This window comes from Nematostella vectensis, chromosome 4, assembly GCF_932526225.1.
Source record: "Nematostella vectensis chromosome 4, jaNemVect1.1, whole genome shotgun sequence".
In the NCBI taxonomy this organism is placed as follows: domain Eukaryota; kingdom Metazoa; phylum Cnidaria; class Anthozoa; order Actiniaria; family Edwardsiidae; genus Nematostella; species Nematostella vectensis.
In genome coordinates this window covers 6,830,892-6,852,051 of record NC_064037.1, presented here as the reverse complement: position 1 = coordinate 6,852,051, position 21,160 = coordinate 6,830,892, and the positions used below count along the sequence as shown (strand labels likewise).

At 41.0% G+C, this 21,160-nt stretch overlaps 3 protein-coding genes across 5 annotated transcripts; 2 read left to right on the top strand and 1 right to left on the bottom strand.

The window, feature by feature from the left end:
• The first annotated feature begins 196 nt into the window (after positions 1-196).
• Positions 197-5,428, top strand: LOC5519588 (mediator of RNA polymerase II transcription subunit 19). Its single transcript, XM_001639509.3, has 7 exons — positions 197-480; positions 567-692; positions 2,207-2,240; positions 2,359-2,455; positions 3,059-3,203; positions 3,626-3,672; positions 4,435-5,428. The coding sequence occupies exons 1-7, from the start codon at positions 399-401 to the stop codon at positions 4,546-4,548; spliced, it is 645 nt and encodes a 214-aa protein (XP_001639559.1). The 5' UTR covers positions 197-398; the 3' UTR covers positions 4,549-5,428.
• Positions 5,429-8,766: 3,338 nt separating this feature from the next.
• LOC5519587 (trichohyalin) lies at positions 8,767-9,594 on the top strand. Its single transcript, XM_001639507.3, has one exon. The coding sequence runs from the start codon at positions 8,767-8,769 to the stop codon at positions 9,592-9,594; it is 828 nt and encodes a 275-aa protein (XP_001639557.1).
• A 2,026-nt stretch (positions 9,595-11,620) lies between these two features.
• On the bottom strand, positions 11,621-18,901 carry LOC5519586 (deoxyribonuclease-1). 3 transcript variants are annotated; one of them, XM_048726987.1, is made up of 10 exons: positions 18,690-18,901; positions 17,098-17,267; positions 16,489-16,577; positions 16,102-16,113; positions 15,937-16,020; positions 15,027-15,127; positions 14,251-14,518; positions 14,029-14,125; positions 12,961-13,012; positions 11,621-12,556 (listed from the first exon to the last, which is right to left on the bottom strand). In XM_048726987.1, the coding sequence occupies exons 1-10, from the start codon at positions 18,751-18,753 to the stop codon at positions 12,168-12,170; spliced, it is 1,326 nt and encodes a 441-aa protein (XP_048582944.1). In that variant the 5' UTR covers positions 18,754-18,901; the 3' UTR covers positions 11,621-12,167. The 3 variants fall into 3 exon arrangements, with proteins under 3 accessions (XP_048582944.1, XP_032220495.1, XP_001639470.2); XM_032364604.2 differs by having other exon boundaries at positions 17,098-17,270; positions 18,690-18,900; XM_001639420.3 differs by lacking the exon at positions 16,102-16,113 and having other exon boundaries at positions 17,098-17,270; positions 18,690-18,900.
• Positions 18,902-21,160: the final 2,259 nt, after the last annotated feature.

The following is a 21,160-nucleotide window of genomic DNA, read 5'->3' as shown; positions in this document are numbered from 1 at the left end:
TAAGAAATTCAAGACTTTGCGGGTTTCGGATGAAGTTAGCGACGTATCCCTATTATTGTTATAAAGATTGAGCAATTAGATTATTATTGCAGTGTTATGTAGTATTATTTGCTATGCTTCCCGAGCTATAATCGCTGAAAACATTTCCCGCCAAGACATAACAACTTCCGGTTGTTTTTTTGCCCGCGCGCAGTGTTACCTGGGAGGTTTTGTTCTTGTAATGGCGGCGAAGAAGGGTCTAAAACCCTTTGGGTAAAAATACTCACAATTTATCCCCAAAACACTCTTTAATTATGCTAAAAACGATGTAGATCAGTGGAAATGCTATTAGTACTCATGGAAACGTTACTTTGGAATGTGTGAAAGCTAAACTCGAGCTTGAGAAGTTATTGAGAAGTATGGTTTCCACAACATCGACACCAACTTCGTCCACTCATACAACAACGACTTCTCCGTTTTATCTCTTGCGAAACGAGCCTCGTAAGTCAACTTCTTCCCGGCTTAATACCTAGCGAAACCTCTGTTTACTGTACATTTGACGTGTTGTTTTGTTGTCGTACACGCAGCGACCCCTACAGACATCAATGGCAGCTCGAATCTTCTTGTACAAAATGGTCTAGAACAGTCGTATCAGAAGTTCTGTGGCAAAAAAGTCAAGGAAAATCTTAGTGCCTTTCTTCCACACCTACCAGGTAATCCTTTGAGATACCCAGCCATTATTATGTGCCCGATTGTTCGTTTGTCAAGAGGGTTTCTTTGACAAAGTATCACAAATTCACTCCGTAATTTTCTTTGTTTTCTTGATGAAAGATTACATTTAATTAAAGTCTGTCTTTTAAATTTCATTAATAACCAGTCCATAAAGAAGTTTTTTAAATTTTTGGTTGTTTCAGTGTATACTTTAGATCTTGTTATACTCGGGATAAAAATTGGCATAAAATTTAAGTGCACCTCTTAACGACAACACATATGACAACATGATCCCAAACAATAGAGCAGCCAAGTTTTGAAGATAGAAAAAAAAAAAAAAATGGGTGACATTTGATCAAATCACACATTTATTATGACTCAAAGTACAAGTATCATGCTATTGTGTCATTGAAATCCTTGAATGTCTCAGTCCATTTCTACTACTGTGGCATATGATTTTAAATAAAAATAGGTTTTAAATAATAATAACAGTTTAGCAGTGATAAAGCCTTCAACACACTAGGCAATTTGTTACGCTCATACAAGAGAATTTCAATCAGCGGAGATTGCCAGATAAATTTGCCAGTAGATTTTTATTCTCGCTTGAGCCGACACATTAGGTGATTATTCTGCAATTATTCTTTTCCCAGGAGCTTAATGCAAAGCAGTTTATTAAGAAGGGATTCATTAGAACTTTGAGCAGTCCATCACCAAAAATTATGTACCAAGATAATTTTTATAGTTTTACATAGCTTTAGGGTATAGCTTTGGACATTGTTTGCACTGCAGTGGAAATTTTTTTTCAAAGTTTGTGAAATTAAACAAATGCTATAGAGTTGAAATTGGCATTAAAAATCACCCAGACAAACTGTGTTTTTTGGAGAATTAAAATTTGGTTTTAACAGCTTCCAATATAGATTTTTGATTGGAAACATAACACATGACTACTGATATCTATGTATACAGTACCTCTAAAAAGACACCCAAACCAAAACAACAGGCTTTTCACTGGGTACAATATTTTAACACCTATTTATGAAAACTGCTTGATATTCTGTTGGAACATGTCTTAAGCAAATCCAAGATGATGTCCTTTTTTCCAATTCCTGCACTTCAAAATCAGCCATTTTGAAAATATTTTAAAAATCATATGATAAAATATTGAAATGTCATTGGATACTATGATATATTTCTCGCTTTTTTTTTCACATGAGCAGGTACACAACACAACTGACAGCCAATCACCAGTAAATTTGATCTCCAGTGTCTGACATGTCTAGATACTGTATCAGTGATTTCAATCACTTGTTTTGACAATTAAAAATAATTTGAATATTTGCCACTGTAGCAGCAGACAGACCTGACAATTTACAGTAATTCCAGAGGGAATTGGAAATTCTGGGTTGGGGATTGTAATTTCAAGGGTGTAATAACACAATTAAATATGCAGCTGTATTGCAGTTTCATATTCTCTGATGCAATCTATACTTTTTTCCATGTTATTCTCTTATTTCAGGTTATATTGATGAAAAAGGAACCCCAGAAAATAGGTATGCAAAGGCATTTACTTCAAACTGACTCCTTGCTGTTTCTGACAATTTGTCAATGAGGCAATGTGTATTTGCATAAGCATTACTACAGCTATAATTATTACGTCTTATTTTACAGCCTAAGGTCTGTGATTGACAAGCCACCCATCGGAGGGAAGGAGCTTCTTCCACTTCCAAGCCATGCACTATCTGGCTTTAGGCTTAATCCTGGACCGGTGAGTGCATTAGTGAACATATTATGAAGAGTGAATGAAATGGGCTAATGAAAAATATTTCTATTGTTCAACAAACCATGTCCATGTAATTCTGGACCCTTGTAGCTTAATTACTGTATACCCTAGCCTACATGTGTTTGACTTGTTTTCAATGCTCAAAACTATTCATAGTTTACAGTATTAATTCTGTTGTCCTTGGACTGGTACAGTAATGGGGGAAGATGTAATTGTTCAAAGGATAGCTTACTAATCAACCTTTTATTCACTTTTTTCCTCACAATCAACATTTTGTTGAATTATTTAACAAAAGAAATGTGCCAAGTTGAATTTTATTTTTGATTTTAGAATGTTAAGTTCTGCACTGAGAACTAAACTGAGCATATGTTAACCTATAATTTTTCCACATTCATTGTGGATTTTCCCCTGCTTGTTAGTTTTATACAGTTGCAGTGAGACATGTGGTCAGATTTGTTAAAATTAAAATCAATCACAACACATTCAAATGCACACATTATAGATAAAGTAATTTAATTAAGCATCCTTGCATTGTCTTTACCCTTCTCAAGCTGACAACATCCATTGATATAAATTCTATCCCTACAGATTCCAGAACAGTTTAGATTTATGACGCAACAACCCACCAAAAAGAAACATAAACATAAGAAGCACAAGAGCCAGGACGGAGAGCGTGCAAAGAGCTTGGTGGATACAGTCATAGCGACAGGCCTTCCTGGACAACCATCTCCTGGTGAGTCAGGATCATCTGCCAGAAATACTTGACCATTCCCAAATACATTGTACACACAGAGTCAGTAAGGCAACCTTTGACTGATTTCAACTGATTGAGGAACTAAATAGGAATGTTGTCTTATATGACTGGTAAAACCCCGAAGATCTGCACCCAGTGCTACCAAAAAGACAGTCTTTTCTTTTTGCCAAAGGTTTGATTCGTCAAATATTTATAAATGTGCACCCCACCCTTTCTTCCCCCAGTTCCACTCAGGATTAAATGCAAAATTGAGTGGGCTTGCTGTTTCACCCTGTTTTGCCCCTTCCTAATGTATCCAAGTCCTTGATCTGCTTTAAGTATTACAAACTAAAAGAATGTTAATATTGGGATCTTCCAATGTGTTGTGCCAACAGTGTTGATGTGTTAATTTGGCATTTCAGCTGATTCTAAACTTGATGGTGGTCATGAGAGAAAACACAAGAAGCAGGTAAGAATGTTTTCACTGAGCATGAGGTAAATACCCTACTGCATTTGCCTCAATAGAAAGCTGGATCATACACTATCATCAAAATAAAGAATCAGCTTCCCATTAAACTGAAAAGTTTTATGGTCATGTGCAATTCCAGAAAATAAAAATAAAGAAAATGTTTAATCGAACAGGCGTTTACCTAACGTTCTCGCAAACCATATTTCCAGAGGGGATGGGGGTGTTTTTTTTTGGATCGCAAAATCCGGGGTGGGGGGGGGGGGTCATTTTTGACCCCCTGGAACGGAAATTCGGGGAGGGGGGGTGTGGGGGGGGGGGTCAAAAATTTTTTTCCTCCATGGGGTGGTTTGGATGTTTTCTGGCATTGCACATTTTAGAACCTAGGCTTTTCCGACAAAATATATATATAAGCTGATGTACAGTTAATGTATTTCATTTTTAATTTACCTCCATTGCTCATGACGATGTTGGGGAGGAGCTTCAAAGCAAAGGAGCAAATCAGAGCCCTTTATTCAAAATCCAGTAAATCTACTAGGATTGGCATTATTTGTATGCTCTTGTACAAATGTACTGCAAGATTTAAAGTTTGTAGAGAGCTATGATAGCTCATGTTACAGGTTGTTCTTTCTAAAGCAAAGGACAAAAGTTTGTATTTAGAATGGATCAGGACAGATTGCTTGAATCCATACTACAGCATTATGATAGTGTATACTTGCATCAAATCTTTAAAAATGAGAACCACTTCCTCTAAAATCTTTATAGAAGAAACATGATGATGGTGAAAGAAAGAAAAAGAAGAAAGACAAGAAAAAGAAAAAGAGACATACTCCCGACCCTGTTGGCCCTGGCGATGGCTCCCAGTCTGGGCGGGTATAGCAACACATCTATGCACATAAATTATTTTATTGAATGTGACACATGTACAGTGCATGATATGAGAGACGGCAATGTATAAATACGTCCATACCCTATAGGGATAGCCAATTCCCTTTAGTCTAAACAAAATTACATTAAACAAATCTGAAAAGAGTCAAACCTTTGATGGGAAAAGCCTATTCCGAGAAGTAAATACAAGAAAACAATGTATACAGCAACTCTAAACACAAAAATATGGGTTGTTTTGCTCAGCATGTTGAGTAGCCATTGTTTTTCTAAGCTTGAACCTTTCTTTCAATGAAAGAGTGTTTGAATAACACTGGCGAAACCCTTCCTTGTAAAAAAGTGGTACAGTATGGCTTAACGATAAAACCTCATGATGTATGTAAACCTGTACTAACTACACAAAGGAAAACACGCCCCATGCCTTTACCATTATGGCTTTTGGGGCCAGCATAGCCAAGACATTCTGGAGGAGCTACTATTTCAGTATAGGTGACACAGTTATTTATAGAGGAGAAGTAAAGCTCCCAAGACAGAGTTGATGTGTATTGTGAGAGCTCGTTCAAGGGGACAACCCCACCTCCAAAATTGTGGAACTATTTCGGAAGCAATACAAACTTGATGTTTCGTAAAATTTATGATAAAAGCATTTCTACTGATACTCATTTTCTGTAAAAAAAACCCATTCTTTATTGTCTCATAAAATATCTGCCGTAGAGATGCCTAGGCTCGATTTCGAGCTCGTTTCTGTGAGCCCGCAGTACGTTCCCCCATCGCCAATGAGGCCTAGCGACGGCTGGAATTCGAGCCTAAAAGATGCCTTGTTATCTTTTATATTTGGCTATGTACAGATATTAAACATTCCTTATCTGTTGAAGTCGTGGCTTATAGAGGAAATGCACTGTCTTGCGGCCCAGCACTGTTAACCTAGAATTTCACGCTACTTTGAGTAGTTCGGTTAGGGCCCTTGATACTTTGGTTTGGTCACTCTGTACCTTACCATCCTGAGTCTGCTGACGCCACGAGGAAATCCCCTCCATGTTAGCCTGAGAATATATCAAGTCCTGTTTCCATCCCTCTAAAAAGTCTGATACTCACGTTACCTCCACGCCTGCCTATCTAAAGCCAACTGAAAGGCTGTGTTGAGACCTTGGTAGTGAGTGAGAATGTCGCGAGGACGACCTACAGACCCTGAGCCATGTGACTGGAAAATATAACTTTTCCTGTATTGCAAATGCGGTGCAGCTCTACCCCGCTACTCCTACCACCCCTATCCCCCACTGCGACCAAAATACGCGCCTTCCTATTCCCACTGCGACCAGAATACGCGCTCCCCTATCCCAACTGCGACCAGAATACGCTCACCCCTATCCCCACTCTGAGACCAGAATACGCACACCCCTATCCCCCACTGCGACCAGAATACGCGCACCCCTATCCCCCACTGCGACCAGAATACGCGCGCCCCTACCCCGATTGCGACCAGAATACGCGCTTTCCTATCCCCCCACGGCGACCAGAATACGCGCACCCCTATCCCCCACGGCGACCAGAATACCCGCACCCCTATCCCCCACGGCGACCAGAATACGCGCACCCCTATCCCCCACGGCGACCAGAATACCCGCACCCCTATCCCCCACGGCGACCAGAATACGCGCACCCCTATCCCCCACGGCGACCAGAATACCCGCACCCCTATCCCCCACTGCGACCAGAATACGCGCACCCCTATCCCCCACGGCGACCAGAATACGCGCACCTCTATCCCCCACGGCGACCAGAATACCCGCACCCCTATCCCCCACGGCGACCAGAATACGCGCACCCCTATCCCCCACGGCGACCAGAATACGCGCACCCCTTTCTCCCACTGCCACCAGAATACGCGCACCTTATCCCCCACTGCGACCAGAATACGCGCACCTTATCCCCCACGGCGACCACAATACGCGCACCCCTACCCCGATTGCGACCAGAATACGCGCACCCTATCCCCCACGGCGACCAGAATACCCGCACCCCTATCCCCCACGGCGACCAGAATACGCGCACCCCTATCACACACGGCGACTAAAATACGCGCACCTCTACCCCGATTGCGACCAGAATACGCGCACCCTATCCCCCACGGCGACTAGAATACGCGCACCCCTATCCCCCACGGCGACCAGAATACCCGCACCCCTATCCCCCACGGCGACCAGAATACGCGCACCCCTATCCCCCACTGCGACCAGAATACGCGCACCCCTTATCCCCCACGGCGACCAGAATACGCGCACCCCTATCCCCCACGGCGACCAGAATACCCGCACCCCTATCCCCCACGGCGACCAGAATACGCGCACCCCTTTCTCCCACTGCCACCAGAATACGCGCACCTTATCCCCCACGGCGACCAGAATACGCGCACCCCTATCCCCCACTGCCACCAGAATACGCGCACCCCTTTCCCCCACTGCGACCAGAATACGCGCACCCCTATCCCCCACTGCGACCAGAATACGCGCACCCCTATCCCCCACTGCCACCAGAATACCTGCACCCTTCCCCACTGCGACTAGAATACGTGTAGCCCTATCCCGCATAGCCCTATCCCGCATTCCCCCATCAATAACCACCTCCGTGCGTCTAGAATTAGCGCACCCCTTACCCTACCCACTGCGACTAAGGATATGCGCTCTCCCCTTCCGCCCTTCGATTAAATTATGCGCACCCTTTACCCCATCCACCGCGACCAGGTTACGCGCACCTTGAGCCCCCTCTCCCCACGCGCGACTAGGATTTACACACTCTTCAGGCCTGAAGAAATAATCCTATCCGACCTAGAACCAAGGTCACTGATAAGCCTTTTACCTCGGTAGCTTGTGGTGTTTGGCGCAATCGGCGCCGCGTCTCGAGTGCTTATCATTGCGGATTATTCTAACGAGATAGCTCGCGCAATTTGCCTTTTAATCGAATCTTGGATCACGCACTTTCAAAAATGCCACCAAAAGATAGGAAACGTTGATGAAAGTGAAGGGATTTTCTTTTGATAACTGTTAGGCATTGGAGACTTGGTGCCGCTAACAAGTCTGAAAACGTGACTATTTGAGATTTAGTCGATGGCGTTTGTAGGAAATAGAAAAGTGACTCGAGCACATCAATTGTCTTGTCACTTTACAACCCTCTCGTCACGTCGTAAAGGAAGCCTCGTAAAATAAATACATGAAGGCTTGAAATCTTGTGTGACGGTATGCTATCAAACATTGCGCATCAAACGTTGGGGGTTTCAAATTTTATTTTGATATCATCATACCGCAGCAGGGAAAACATCTGTCAATTCAACTATAGCCATCATTATCATCATCATTTTCTTCATTTTGCTAGTTTCATGTTGCTAGTATTATAAGAGAAAGCTGTCATTCGACGGTAGTACCATGCACTTCAAAATATTTTGATCCCTTAATTGTGATTTTAATCTTTAGAATCCATAAAGTGTATTAAAGTAAAACAGTTATAATAACCACCCCAGACCCCTTAAAGAAATGATGAGTCAGTCACGTTGGTAAATAACAATTGTACTGATTATGCCCCCAAGCTTTCTAATTTCAAATTCCTCTGGTTCTTAACTTTATTGTTACTTTTTTTTTTTAGCAAAAGCGTAATTTTTTACGTACGTTCTCGCTTTTCTGCAGATTTCTAATCATTGACTTGTGTGTATGTTTTTTTGTTTTGAGTTTTGACAGTTTGAAACTTTCAACGCTTCATCGGAAATAAACACAGAGCGTGTTCAAATGATCTTTTTATAGAATTCTTAAGGTACTTTAGCGATAAACTATGGTCCGGAATATTTAGTTGCACTATTTTAAGCTAATTCGAGAACAATCAGCTACTAATTGTTTTTTTTTTTTATGTGTTGTATATTTTTTCTATTCAACTTCAGATTCCTTTACATGACCCAAATCGAATTATCGCTCAAGGATGAATAACAATTCCATTTTATAACAATGACATGTTGACTATTCATTTAAAAGTCATTACAGGAATGCAAAGCCTGCAACTATCTAATCGTAATGAAATTCAAGAGCCCGGGAGAAGATACTGCGAGAGGTTGAAAGGTCCCGCTTGGGAGAACATACAAATGAAATCCCTCCGATCAACTGCCTTCATAACCTCTGTCGACGTGAGTTTGAAAGCACTTGCGCTAATGCGACAGAGGTAGACACCAAAATGGGTCTTAAGGGCAAGAGTTTTCTCGCTCGAAGCAGGGAAAAGAAGAGAGAAAAACTAGAAAAGTTTCAAGCGAAGGAAGAAAGCTTGCTACAGGACATTCAGGCAGCAGAGAAAAGAGAAGAAGAGAGAAGAGAAAAACGTCAAGGTGCCGAGAGACGTCTGCATAACTCTACTCGCGCTGCCAACATTCTCCGAGATCGATTGAGAATCCGTCAAGAAAGGCTCGCACTGGTCCATCAGCAGAGAGCAACCGCTGAGGCGAGATTACAAATACTTCGCCACGACAAGCTAGTAAACGACGAGGCGTGTAATAACCTTGAAATTTCACATAAACAGGAGCCGGAACGACGAAGGAAACTACAAGTGGAACTGTACCGAGTGATTCGAGATAACGAGCGCATAAAAGAAGAAACTGCTTTTATTTACAGTAAAGTGGAAGAGAGATTTGACGAGCTCAGAGAAAAACTGAAAGTATTAAGATCCCGTGAGAGAGCAATTGTGGAAAATGAGAAGATTGTGAATGAATATCAGTTAAAAATCCATCGTCAGCTTGAGCAGAGGAAGTCGGAAGAATACCACAAACAGAGAATGAAGGAGTTCATAGTTTACGTAATGAAAATGAATCTCCACGCCGCACTCAGCAGAAAACACATGGTAGAGAGACGAGGTCAACATCTGGTTCAAATGATCCAGAACTTTGTGAATGAACTCGAAAGAACTACATTTAGACTGTCAGAACTGAAGAAACAAAAATGTGAAACGAGGCCCCTTAGAAAATTGCAGAAAAAATTGAGGTTCGCTGAGATTGACTGCGGTTCGGTTTGATCAGGCTTTCTAAAGTAAAAAAAAATAATAAAAACAAAATTCAAAGATACTCATACAGGAAATGCGCATTTTTATTTGGATTTGTGGTTTTAAGTATGGCTTTCCGCAGTGATAAGATCGTATCTTACTTATTATAAAGAACGCAAATCTCTACAAATCTAAAACGGTCCCCGTTCCACTTCAAAGTGGAATTTTCCTTTCTATATCACAGGAATGTATTGCTTTGGCATTTTTTGCCAATCAATATAACATACAATTAGCACTTGGATAAGAGAGCAACACAATGGTTGTAAATTTTATTCATTTTGTAAATAAGCAAAATATTTGTAAAAGCTCTCAAAATAAAAGCTGATTGAAGCTGTAGTTCTCTTTTGTAAGTCTACACTCTCAAGAGTCATAACAATATGAGAATACAATAGAATTAAGCGCTAAAAAGGCGTCAGTTGTCTATCTATTGTCCATGCGCACATCGCCTGGGGGACGAAGAGAGGGTGGCGTTTGGGGGTCGAATCGGAAATAACTGGCATTTTAATACCTGTCTCTTTTTGTGGGTTTTAAAAGAGTATTTTTTAAGGAGGCGTCACACAGAAACGCAGGTGGAGCTAAAAACTGAAATGACGTCATTGAGCAACATGAGCAAAAAATGGCAAAATTAGAATTGTATGGTTGTTTTTAGCTTACATTTTGTTTATATTTTGACTAGAGGCTCTTGCATTATATAAAACAAAATAAGCTTTAGTATTTTTTGGTATATAATCCGTTCTTGAGATATGATTGGGCAAAATTGACTTACATAATGAAAAAAGTAGCAATTTCGCCTAGACTTTCAGACAAGTCAAGAGTCTTACAATTTTCAATATCTCAAGAAAGGATTATCTACCAAAAAAAAATTAAGGTTATTTTGTTTTATATAACACAAGGAAAATCTATGCAAAAAATCAAGCGAATATAAGCTAACACAACCTTACAATTTGAACTTTGCCATTTTTTGCTCCTGTCCCCTAGGGTCTTGTGCTTTATTCGCCTGGAAACAGGACACGATACAAGGCCGCCAGGAGAAATAAAAGACCCGCATGGCCAATAAGCTCGATTACCAACCGTCTCTGTGAGCCCGCAGTACTTATGCCACGTGTGGGGAAGGGAATCGTAAGACCGCAACTCCCGGCGTCGGCTAGATCATGTCAAAAAAATTTAGCCAAAAAATGTCATTTTTGCCAAACGCGGCAATTTCCATAAGGAAACTAATATATTCCTTATTTGGAAAAACTGTGATGATTCTTCACATTTTTAAGGTAACCTTACCGCAGGTGCTTTGTGAACTTTATGACTTGTAATCAGAAGAGAAAGTCTCTGAAAAGGAACTAAAGATTCCTCGTAGAGGCTGGCACACCGCTTTTAAACCCCGCCAGGTAGGGAGTGGAGGAGGATATATAATCCCCCGCCTCCCGCTCATCCTAGCTAGGCGCCTGGGGGGAGGGGAGGGATAAGGTCGTGATTACGTTATCATTACTAAACACACTATGAAAACTTGTCACCGCGTGCCTTTGATCATGGTTAGAACTGTTTTTTTTTTGTAGCTGTTGGAGGTCTTTGCGTGTTATGATTTCATAGGCGTGGTCCTTAAAACACTTTTTGTTTATAACAGCATATTTTTTATCTTCACAATTTTTATCTCACAAATTGTCAAGTTTATTACAAAATGGGTCAAGTTTATTACAAACTGGGACGATTTTATTACAAAATGGGTCAAGTTTTATTTACAAAACGGGTCAGGTTTATCACAAAACGGGTTGAGTTTATTACAAACTGGGTCAAGTTTATGGTAAAATGGGTCAAGTTTATTACAAAATGGGCCAAGGTAATTACAAAACAGGTCAAGTTTATTACAAAATGGGTCAAGTTTATTACAAAACAGGTCAAGTTTATTACAAAATGGGCCAAGGTTATTACAAAATGGGCCAAGGGCATTACAAAATGGGTCAAGTTTATTACAAAATGGGTCAAGTTTATTACAAAATGGGTCAAGTTGATTACAAAATGGGTCGACTTTATTACAAAACAGGTCAAGGTTATTACAAAATGGGCCAAGGTTATTACAAAATGGGTCAAGTTTATTACAAAAATGGGTCTATTTTATCACAAAATGGGTCAAGTTTATTACAAACTGGTTTATTTTATTACAGACAATTACAGGCCAACACATTTTGGTTTTTCTAAGTTTTATTATATTATGGTTCCAGATCTGCCGTGCATTTGATCTGCTAGCCTATGCCCTCTAAACGCCTAAGAGGCGGAGTTTATTACAAAATTATGAAAACATTATTGTTCAATATATCGCGAAACTGGTCAAATTTTCAGGGCTTCCTTTTTATTCCAAAAGGGGTGGTAGGAGCAGGGCCCTTTATCTTAAGGGTGTTGCACTGTATCATCTTGCATGGAGTGGGCATGGAGGTGGCTATGGGAAAATTCTAGCTCTTGATTTGTTTTATAAAATGCAGTAACCTTGTCTATTATTCTGTGGTTGGCCACTTTTAACTTCTAAACTTTCCTGTGTTACATAGTGGGTCACTCGATCACATCTCGAGGGCTACCCAGCATTCCGCTGGGGCAGGCACTTTCCTGCACACTAGCTTGACCGTAGCTCTATCATTCGCTCCCATTTTTTCGGCGGCCTTCAGCTTTGCAAGCTCAACCTGGCTCCTGCGAACAAGGGACGGCCAGCTTTTGTAGACAAGCTCAAATGCTTGCACTGCATCATGGGAAGAGCTGACCGTCTTTACGTTGGTAACAATGGCGATAGCTCTTTTGATGTAGAGGGTGCTCCGTTGGAACCCGTTCTTGACGAGTGGGTTGTCACTATGGCGCAGCGAGTAGATGTTTGTAGGATCAAAGCCGAGTGGGGTGATGGCAAAGAATTTGCTCTCCGTCTTCTCATTAACCTTAGCCACAGCATCCACATAAGCTTGAAAAGATGATGGGAAAAGTTTTTCGAATTATTAGTGTATGATAAAGAACCTTTAGTTCCCAGGGTTCCAGAGGTTTTCGATAAAACCCGAAAGCGCAACAAACAAATGACGACGGAAGGCTGAGTGACGGCGTGCGAAATTTACAAGAAAACATGGGCACGATATTTGTTCGTTTGGAATGCGGGCTCATGAAAAAGACAAATACACATAAATAAAAGAAGCCTTGAGAGGACTGATAAACATAGCTCCGGAGTATCCTGGGTTTCCGAGGATTTACATTGCTATACATAATAAGACGAAACTCTACGCTGTGTTAACTTCTTGTAAAATCTACAAATCAGAATGTAATTTTGATTAAATTTTCTGTAATTGATTTTTTTTAATTTGATGTTGTGTTTACCTTTTGAGTATATTTCCAATTCTATTGGGTAGTGATCACTGACGTCGCCGGTCTAAGAGGAAAAAAACAATTATTCCCAAACCTAAAACAAATTTTGAGCAAAAAATTCGGACAAAAAGTCCAAACTTTTGATACATGCTTTATCGTAAGATATTCATTAACATCGTTAGTTTGAAAAGGACTTTTTCTCAAGTCCATCATTCGTGTTGCAAATCGTCAAGGCAAGAATAAATAATCAAGTCCTGAACTTCGTGTATGTCACTTTTAGTTTGCGACTTTTTGTGCTGCAGCGAGCCTAAAAACTAGCATTTGTCTGTAGTGGATTCACTATTTGAAAATCATGACAAAAAAGGTTTGGCGGCAGGCCCGTACCCAGGGGGGAGGGGGGTGCAGGGTGCGAACGCGTCCCCCCCCCCCCCACAACGGCCGAAGGTCAACTTTCGGTTCCCAATGGACGTGCTCTTTGTAGACAAAACTATAAAGCATAAGCTAGATCACTCTGATACGTAAACGTTCCGTGGAGATACTGCAAAGGCATTAAAAAAAATCCCTTTTTGTTCTTTCGGGGATGGTCAGATTTTTATCAGAGAGCTTATTCCCTCCCTCCCCCCCTCCCGGAAAAATTAGGTCCACTTTTTCGGATTTCGCATCCCCCCCCACCCCCTCCCGAAGAAAAATCTCGGGTACGGGTCTGGGCGGCGCCTTTTCCCCATCCTAGATTCATGCACTCTGACCAGTCTTCTGTGGTCAGTGGTGGGTAAACGAAGGTGTAACGTCACAGAAAACCCCTTCTCAGTGGATGAGCTCGTCCCAGATTTCGCGCCTCCACACATTTATCTCCACCAGAAAACCCGGTTAGAACCCGCGAGATGAGGCTGCTTAGGAAAAGTAGAAGCGTAACCAGCCAACTTTTCATACGGTTTTTAGAAAAGCAAAACAGCAGAGGGTGTAACAAGTATAAAAACAAGCGAGACATGTTGCAAGTGTAGTAAACAGACAGAAACATGTGAGGTACTTGTGATTAAAGATCGTTAGTATATGTAGATGGTAGGATATACTCAAATATACCATCGCCTCTGATAGTCCATATACTTTGTCAAACGCAAATCGACCAGCGCTTCCTGGTACAACCGCTGACATCATAGATGCGCCAGCGGCAACAAACCTTGGAAGGGAAATAAATAAATAGATATAGAGAAAGCTAGATAAATAGATCAACAAATAACTATGAACGAATGAATGAATAAATAAGAAGAATAAAAAAAGGTAATTGATAGATGAATTAAAAACCTGTCGTAAGCGCATGCGCCCCCGCCCGTTGTCGTGTCAACGCAGTCGGTGATGAGCCAGCTGAATCTATGGTCAGTAAACAACCTGTTAACCCGCCGCTCACTGTCTTTCACGTAGTCACATGCGCCATTGAAGTCTCCCATAATGATGACGTCATCCATTCCCCAGCGGTCTCTGATATCATCGTAGACGTCAACAAGATGATCGATTTCAGCCGCGGCTTGTGACGGCTTGGTATGAATTCCCGCGAATACCAAATCTTTGATGGCTGGTTTGGAAAAGCAGGAAATAAAGTTAAAATTTGAGTTATAGCCACAGGCGTTTATTGTATACAGTTTCTCAATTATACACAACCGCACGGACTCGGGATGTAAGGAAATCTGTTTTTTTGTGTGTGTGTGTTTGAATGTGGAGAAAGGAAAACTGATTTCCCCCGGGGGACTCTCCATAAAAGTAGACGGGGGTGATTGTCCAGTCTTTAAGGGTATAAAATTCTTTTGTCATCCCTACCGGGTGTTTAAAGATTCTTCCGATTCTCCTATCCCTAAGGTGGTCTCGTGTTATTGGTGTCTTTTTTCAAGTAAACCACAAATTCGATCACACCCAATGTGCTATCTCTTCTAGGGGTAAGAATTACTGATGACCACACAGCATGTGCTATCCCTTAGGGATAACAATTGCTGCTAACCATAACCCTATCCCTTTGGGTTCAAATGTTGCCGGTATCACACTTTCTGACTCTCCGAGCCGATCTCTTGCCCGATCGTGAGACTAACCTGTCACGAAAGAGCGGAAATGAACGATGTATGGCTCTCGTTCAAATAAGTCCTTAGGATCACTGTAAACATATGTACGCACCACCGAAAACAATTCAGACCTGTACAAAGGAAGTAGAACATTAGGTTGACATACAAAGCGCAGGGCAAACTTGTAAGAAGTTATTGCGAATTATCCGTACGCCGTATATATAGTTGCGTAGCTATGACTGGAAATAATCAAACACGATTCTGTGTTTGCTGGACTCCTTACACTCCAGTATGGATAAGAATTTCACAATCGTGAGTATTAGTTCACGAGTATGAAAATTAGCACTGAATTATCATCGTCCACAGCGGTTCTTTTACGTTCCCACGCTACCATAAAGGGTAGACATGAAATGTAATTCTTTTTACGACTATGCGACTGTACGTTCCATGCGGTCATTCACAATCATGAGTATTACCTAGTGTGTATAGGCATGATCACTGAATAAGGCACCACAGGCTTGCGTCTTGCAATGGTTCTTTGCTGAGCAAATGAGGGGTTCTCAGTCCTTTGGTGAGGACTAGGTTAGGAACGGACCATTAGAAAAGTGAGGGGGGAGGGGGGAAGGTTTCAGTCTTGCATGTTTTTTCCTTCTTGTTTCCAAGACGTGCATGAATTTGTTTTTGATAGTTGCATGCATTTTTTTCTGTCTGGTTTGGGCTGCATATGCATAATTTTTCCAGGCCTTTCATCGTGTATGAATTTTTTCTTTGTTCCTTACCCCATCACCCCTTCCCCCTTCACTTTTCTAATGGTCAGTCCCTTATAACACCTGCTCGGATCTGACCCGGAGTTGTGAGCCCTTTGGCTTGGCAAGTGAAGCCCGTGCCCCTTACCACCGCTTTTTATCTCCAATCAATGAAAAAACGGCGCTTATCCTACCTGTAAACAAACGCGTACTGCTCTTTGCTAGTGGTTCGCCCCAGTCTTGCGCTGATGGTCATGTCATATGTGTGCGCAGATGCTCTGAAATAAGCCAATCAAAAGATGGAATCGTAGATAAAATACCAGGGCACCAGAACGTACGTTTGATCAATAGTCTTTCACCTGCCTCCCTCCCTAAAATTAAAAAAAAAAAAAAAATTAGCGGAAGGGGTGTAGGGCACAGAGCGCTTCTTAAGACTTGCAATGACTTGACTTGTGTGTATAATTTTTTTTAAAACAAAAAGTAAGGGAACGATGGACATGCAAATAAATGGTTAACCCAGGCGTACTTTTTGCTGATGAGCAGCCATAACAAAGTAAACAAACGCTAAGGAAAAATTATATTGGGCGAATGCGCGAAACCTCAGCGAAACTACTCAATTTTCACAGAGGCGTGAACATACCATGTGTACCATCGTTGTACGTCACTGGTAATGGCCGACCTGATGTTTCCTAGTTAGGCTTAGCCTGTTAGCGTGGTTCTAATAAAATCAAATTTGTGGCGCGTACTTATTCAGTCTCTGTAACAGAGTGGGCATGGCAGTCTGAGACGAATCTCTGATTTCCTGGATCAGCACGATATCATAACGCAACAGAATCTGAAAAAGAAAGTCAGTGAAACCCTCTTTCTTTTGTATTCGTGCGTATTCCCGGTTCCGGTCTCCGCGTCGCCCTTTGTCCCCAAAAATAATGAGATCAGCGCTTATCTGCCTTCGTGGATCACGAACTGTCGAAAGTGTCTTATTAGCCTCGTTCCCTGGCTTGTCGGTTAATGACCTCACTTTTGATTAGCCGCTCGCCTTGCCAGCTAATCGCAGAGAATAGACGCCTGATGGGGACGAGGCTAGGGTCCTGGGGACGAGGCTAGGGTCTTGGAAGAGGCAAGGGTCATTAAAGCACCTTTGAGCTACATTTTTCTCTCTATCCATTCAAAGGAAAAATCATTACTTATTTGTTATTTCCCTTTTAACAAAACAAATAAAAACAGTGTACTTAAGTGCAGGATTATACATATTTTTTAATTAATAAAAATGCAAATGCTCTTTATGCGGCTTCTTATTGCTCGATGTCTTACGCATTCGTGAGCGTGATTGGTGCTCGCTTGTACTTTCTTATTACCTTGACAAGTATCTCGGCAACACCTGGGACTTCCATCTTTCTCACTCCGAACACTTGGACGTTGAAAGCTCCAATTTTCAAGTTATGCGCCACTTGACCAGAGCCCGCATCCTGTCTGTCCAGCGGTGCTCTTATTTCATTTTTTAGAATGTTCTTGACATATGCCTCTACTCCTAGATGGTAAATGTGAAAACAACTAAATATATATATATAAGCACACACGAAGCTTGGCTTTATTTGGGCTACATGCCCGTGTTCATAGTTAACTAGCCCTGTCACTCTGCAGCTGCTTTGTCTCCTATTATTTTTGTTCTACAAAGTAGTTCTTTTGTCTCTATTCTTCTCGTTCTTTGTGTCGAGGTGCGGATATTGTTCATTTGCCCAATCAAATTGCAGCTTGTAAGAGCTGCGTACTGACCCACTCTGCTCACAAAAAGGTCGAACCTCTAATTTGAACTTAAGGCAAAAACTAGGCCTCTAATTAATAAATGGTTGCCGTTAAAGCGATCAAGGTTGGTAAAGACTAAACGATTAAGAAATTATAGGTAGCTAATAGGTTATCTAAGTAGAGGTCATACACTCTTCTAGGTGAAATAAAAAAATCAACAAAGTAAAAAATGTTGCTCAGAGATACCATCGTTTGAATACCGTAAAATATCTCTTGCACTCCATTCTCCTTAAATTCCTCTTCTAGATCCAAAGTTTTGAAATAAGCCCTTTGTATCCACTTCCACTCTCCGAGACAAAAAAACAGCCGTTTTCAGGCCCGTACCAAGGATTTTTCTTGGGGGGGGAAGGGGGTGCGAAATCCGAAAAAAGTTGTTCTAATTTTCCCGGGGGAAGGGGTGAGTTCTCTGATAAAATCTGACCACCCCCCGAAAAAAACAACAAAAAAAATATTTTTCTGCGTTTGCAGTATTTCCACTGGTTGTTTACTGTCGGATTTGGCTACATACCAGAGTGATCTAGCTTATGCTTTATAGTTTTGTCTACTTTATAGCACGTCTATTGAGAACCAAAAGTGGACTTTCGGCCGTTGTGTGTGTGTGGGGGGGTGCGTTCGCACCCCTTGCACCCCCCTGGGTACGGGCCTGTTTTTTTTTCTAGTAACAAAAGGCTAATTGTCACTAAGCAGTTGGTAAGGGTAAACTTTGCTTATTCCTATTTTGGTTATATTGCACACAAGTTTGGTTATTTTGCACGCAACATTGACATTGCTTTTTTTTAGTAAATGTTTATAATCCAATGTCTATACTCCTCTTTTAAAAAAATGTTTATCTTTTATCATTTACGCAATGGTAAATGGTGTTTACGCAATGGTGAGTGGTAGGCGCTGAGAAAGCTTCGAGCTAGCTAATAAACTTTCTCCTCGTCTGTGTGACTTCCTAATGTTTTTGCATACCCGCTTTTTTATACAAGACCCTTCTTTATAAAAACGCTCAGCCTAAGATTAAACAAAATTTTAACTATTAAATCACCTCTCATTTCGCCCATTCAAGACCTCTATAACCTCTTTTTAGGAGACGGGACCGATTTCTAGTCCCTGGTTTCTAGTCCTATGTCGCCGTCTAAGCTTAAATTCTCTCACTCACCTTCCAAGGGTCGAACCAACAAATAAAACGCAAAAACAAGCAGGATTGCGTTGATAAAGCTCATGTTGTGTTCCTTTGTAAAACCGGCTATGAGTTTTGATCCTTTTTTAAGATTTTAGTTTGTTGTGTACATATGCGTATCGCCAATCACGGTCTGTTATGTTTGGGGAAACGACTAGACAGTTGTCGTTATATCAAAGCTTACTAAATTTCCATAAAACGCGGTAAAACTGAGGCAGTACAATAGAAAACGTTAAACCTTTGTATCTGTGTATTGTTTATGTCATTTCAAAGACGAGTTCAAAATCCTTGTCTCCCTGGGAATAGCGCGTAGTCAATCGATGTCTTGTACACGAGGTCACGCAACAACTTATTCGGCTATAATGTTTTATAATCATAATAGCTCCTTAACTGATTTTTAATTTTAAGAAAATGATTTCTTTGGGGAAGCATATAACTTGCTTCAAAAGGCACTTGACTTAGATTAAAGAGAAGTTATTTAGCACAAAGGTGAAACAATGCTTAGTTTTCTAAAAAGGTTTTAGACTTCGAAATATAGCTAAACAAAAGGAATTTAGCCAAACAAAAATTCAAATCCGCATATTGCGATTAAAGGGTAACGCTATATAAGAGAAGACTCTAAAGTTCTTGTTCTTATCGCTCAAGCGAGACTTTATGTTATGGCAACTTTTATTCCTATTTACAACCAAGTATTTATGTTTGTGTGTCTGTAGGTCTCTGTTCTTTGGGTTGTACTATTCTCGGTATGCATAAATTCGAATAATTACTTATAAGACTGTGAAGATAACGATAATTTACTCAGTCTTCACCAAACGGCTTAGCAGAAGTTTCTGTGATTTGCACCCAACCTCCTCCCTGCAGGAACGGAACTCTCTCTTTCACTCGTCTTTTCTTTCAGGACCTGTTGTCCTGCTCTTGGCCTCAGAGCTTATGCTTTCTCATTACTCTTCACAGCTCTGAAATCATTGTTCTCTTTATTCATATAGAGAATATTATACTATTTTTTGGAAATGGACACTACGACTCCTCCTCTAGAAATGCTAGTTTCAATCAAAGCAAATATCGGAAATATTGTTAACTTAAAAAGTCTGCACATTGCATAATGTTTTCGTAAACATAGTTTTATGTTTCCTGACAGAGCTTATATAAACATTTATTGTCTACAACTTCAATATTTGTACTGCTGAATTCTTCTTGGGCCGAGAGAATCACACTAGTGGCGCCCTCATCTTAATAAACATTGCTATGCTCTGGGTTTAGTCTGTGATTTTACGGTTGAAAAGATCACCACTCTATCGTCATCAGTATTCGCAGCAAAATATTTATCAATTACTGAGCAGGAAGGATGCACAAATCTATCAATCAAACTCATGCGCAGTCAAAAGTTTCATGGAAAAAGCATGGAAAAAAATGACCCACTTTTTGACAGCCAAGGGCACCCCCTGTGTACACGCCTGAAACTGTGCAAATTCGCACTTTATAGGCCATAAATTCGTGCCGCATGCCCCCTTTTTTATTCATTTTTTGTAAAGTGCTTACACGATGTCTATGAAATATTATTTAAATAGTTAATACTTAATAGTTCTTTTATTTTAGTTAATATTTAAGACAATACGAATTTTTGTACGAGGCATTTTTTCCTTTGTATTTGCCTTTTCTTTAAATATTCTGGTTGAGTGATAACTAAAATAGATACTAAATAAGAATAAACTAGATTTATTTCTAGGATTTTAATGTAAGCTCTCTATCATATCTGTCACGAGATACCTCACCACCGTGTCACGCTAAAAAAAAGGTGCGCGCGCCAGATTTTTAGTTAAAAGTGAGAACATGTTATGATACTCGATAACGGCTCGAGAGAACGAGAAAATTTTTTACGCATTATTCAGCATCAAGTCCCAGACCACAAGAAACCCGGGAAGAAAGCCTGGGACTAGGCTGAACACAGGAAACCCGATAAGAACGTCTGGGACTAGGCTGAACACAGGAAACCCGATTAGAACGCCTGGGACTAGGCTGATCACAGGAAACCCGATAAGAACGCCTGGGACTAGGCTGAACACAGGAAACCCGATAAGAACGCCTGGGACTAGGCTGAACACAGGAAACCCGATAAGAACGCCTGGGACTAGGCTGAACACAGGAAACCCGATAAGAACGCCTGGGACTAGGCTGAACACAGGAAACCCGATTAGAACGCCTGGGACTAGGCTGAACACAGGAGACCCGATTAAAACGCCTGGGACTAGGCTGAACACAGGAAACCCGATTAGAACGCCTGGGACTAGGCGCTGCGCACTACTGTAAAACTGACAATTCAGTTGCCACTAAAAGAGACTGCGTATTTTGTTTTGGTCTTTCTTTAGTTGTCGGAACGTCAATTACCTTCAATTTCGAGAAATTAAATTCCCTGCATCAAGGAAGAACATAAGAGATCTTAAAAGGGCCAT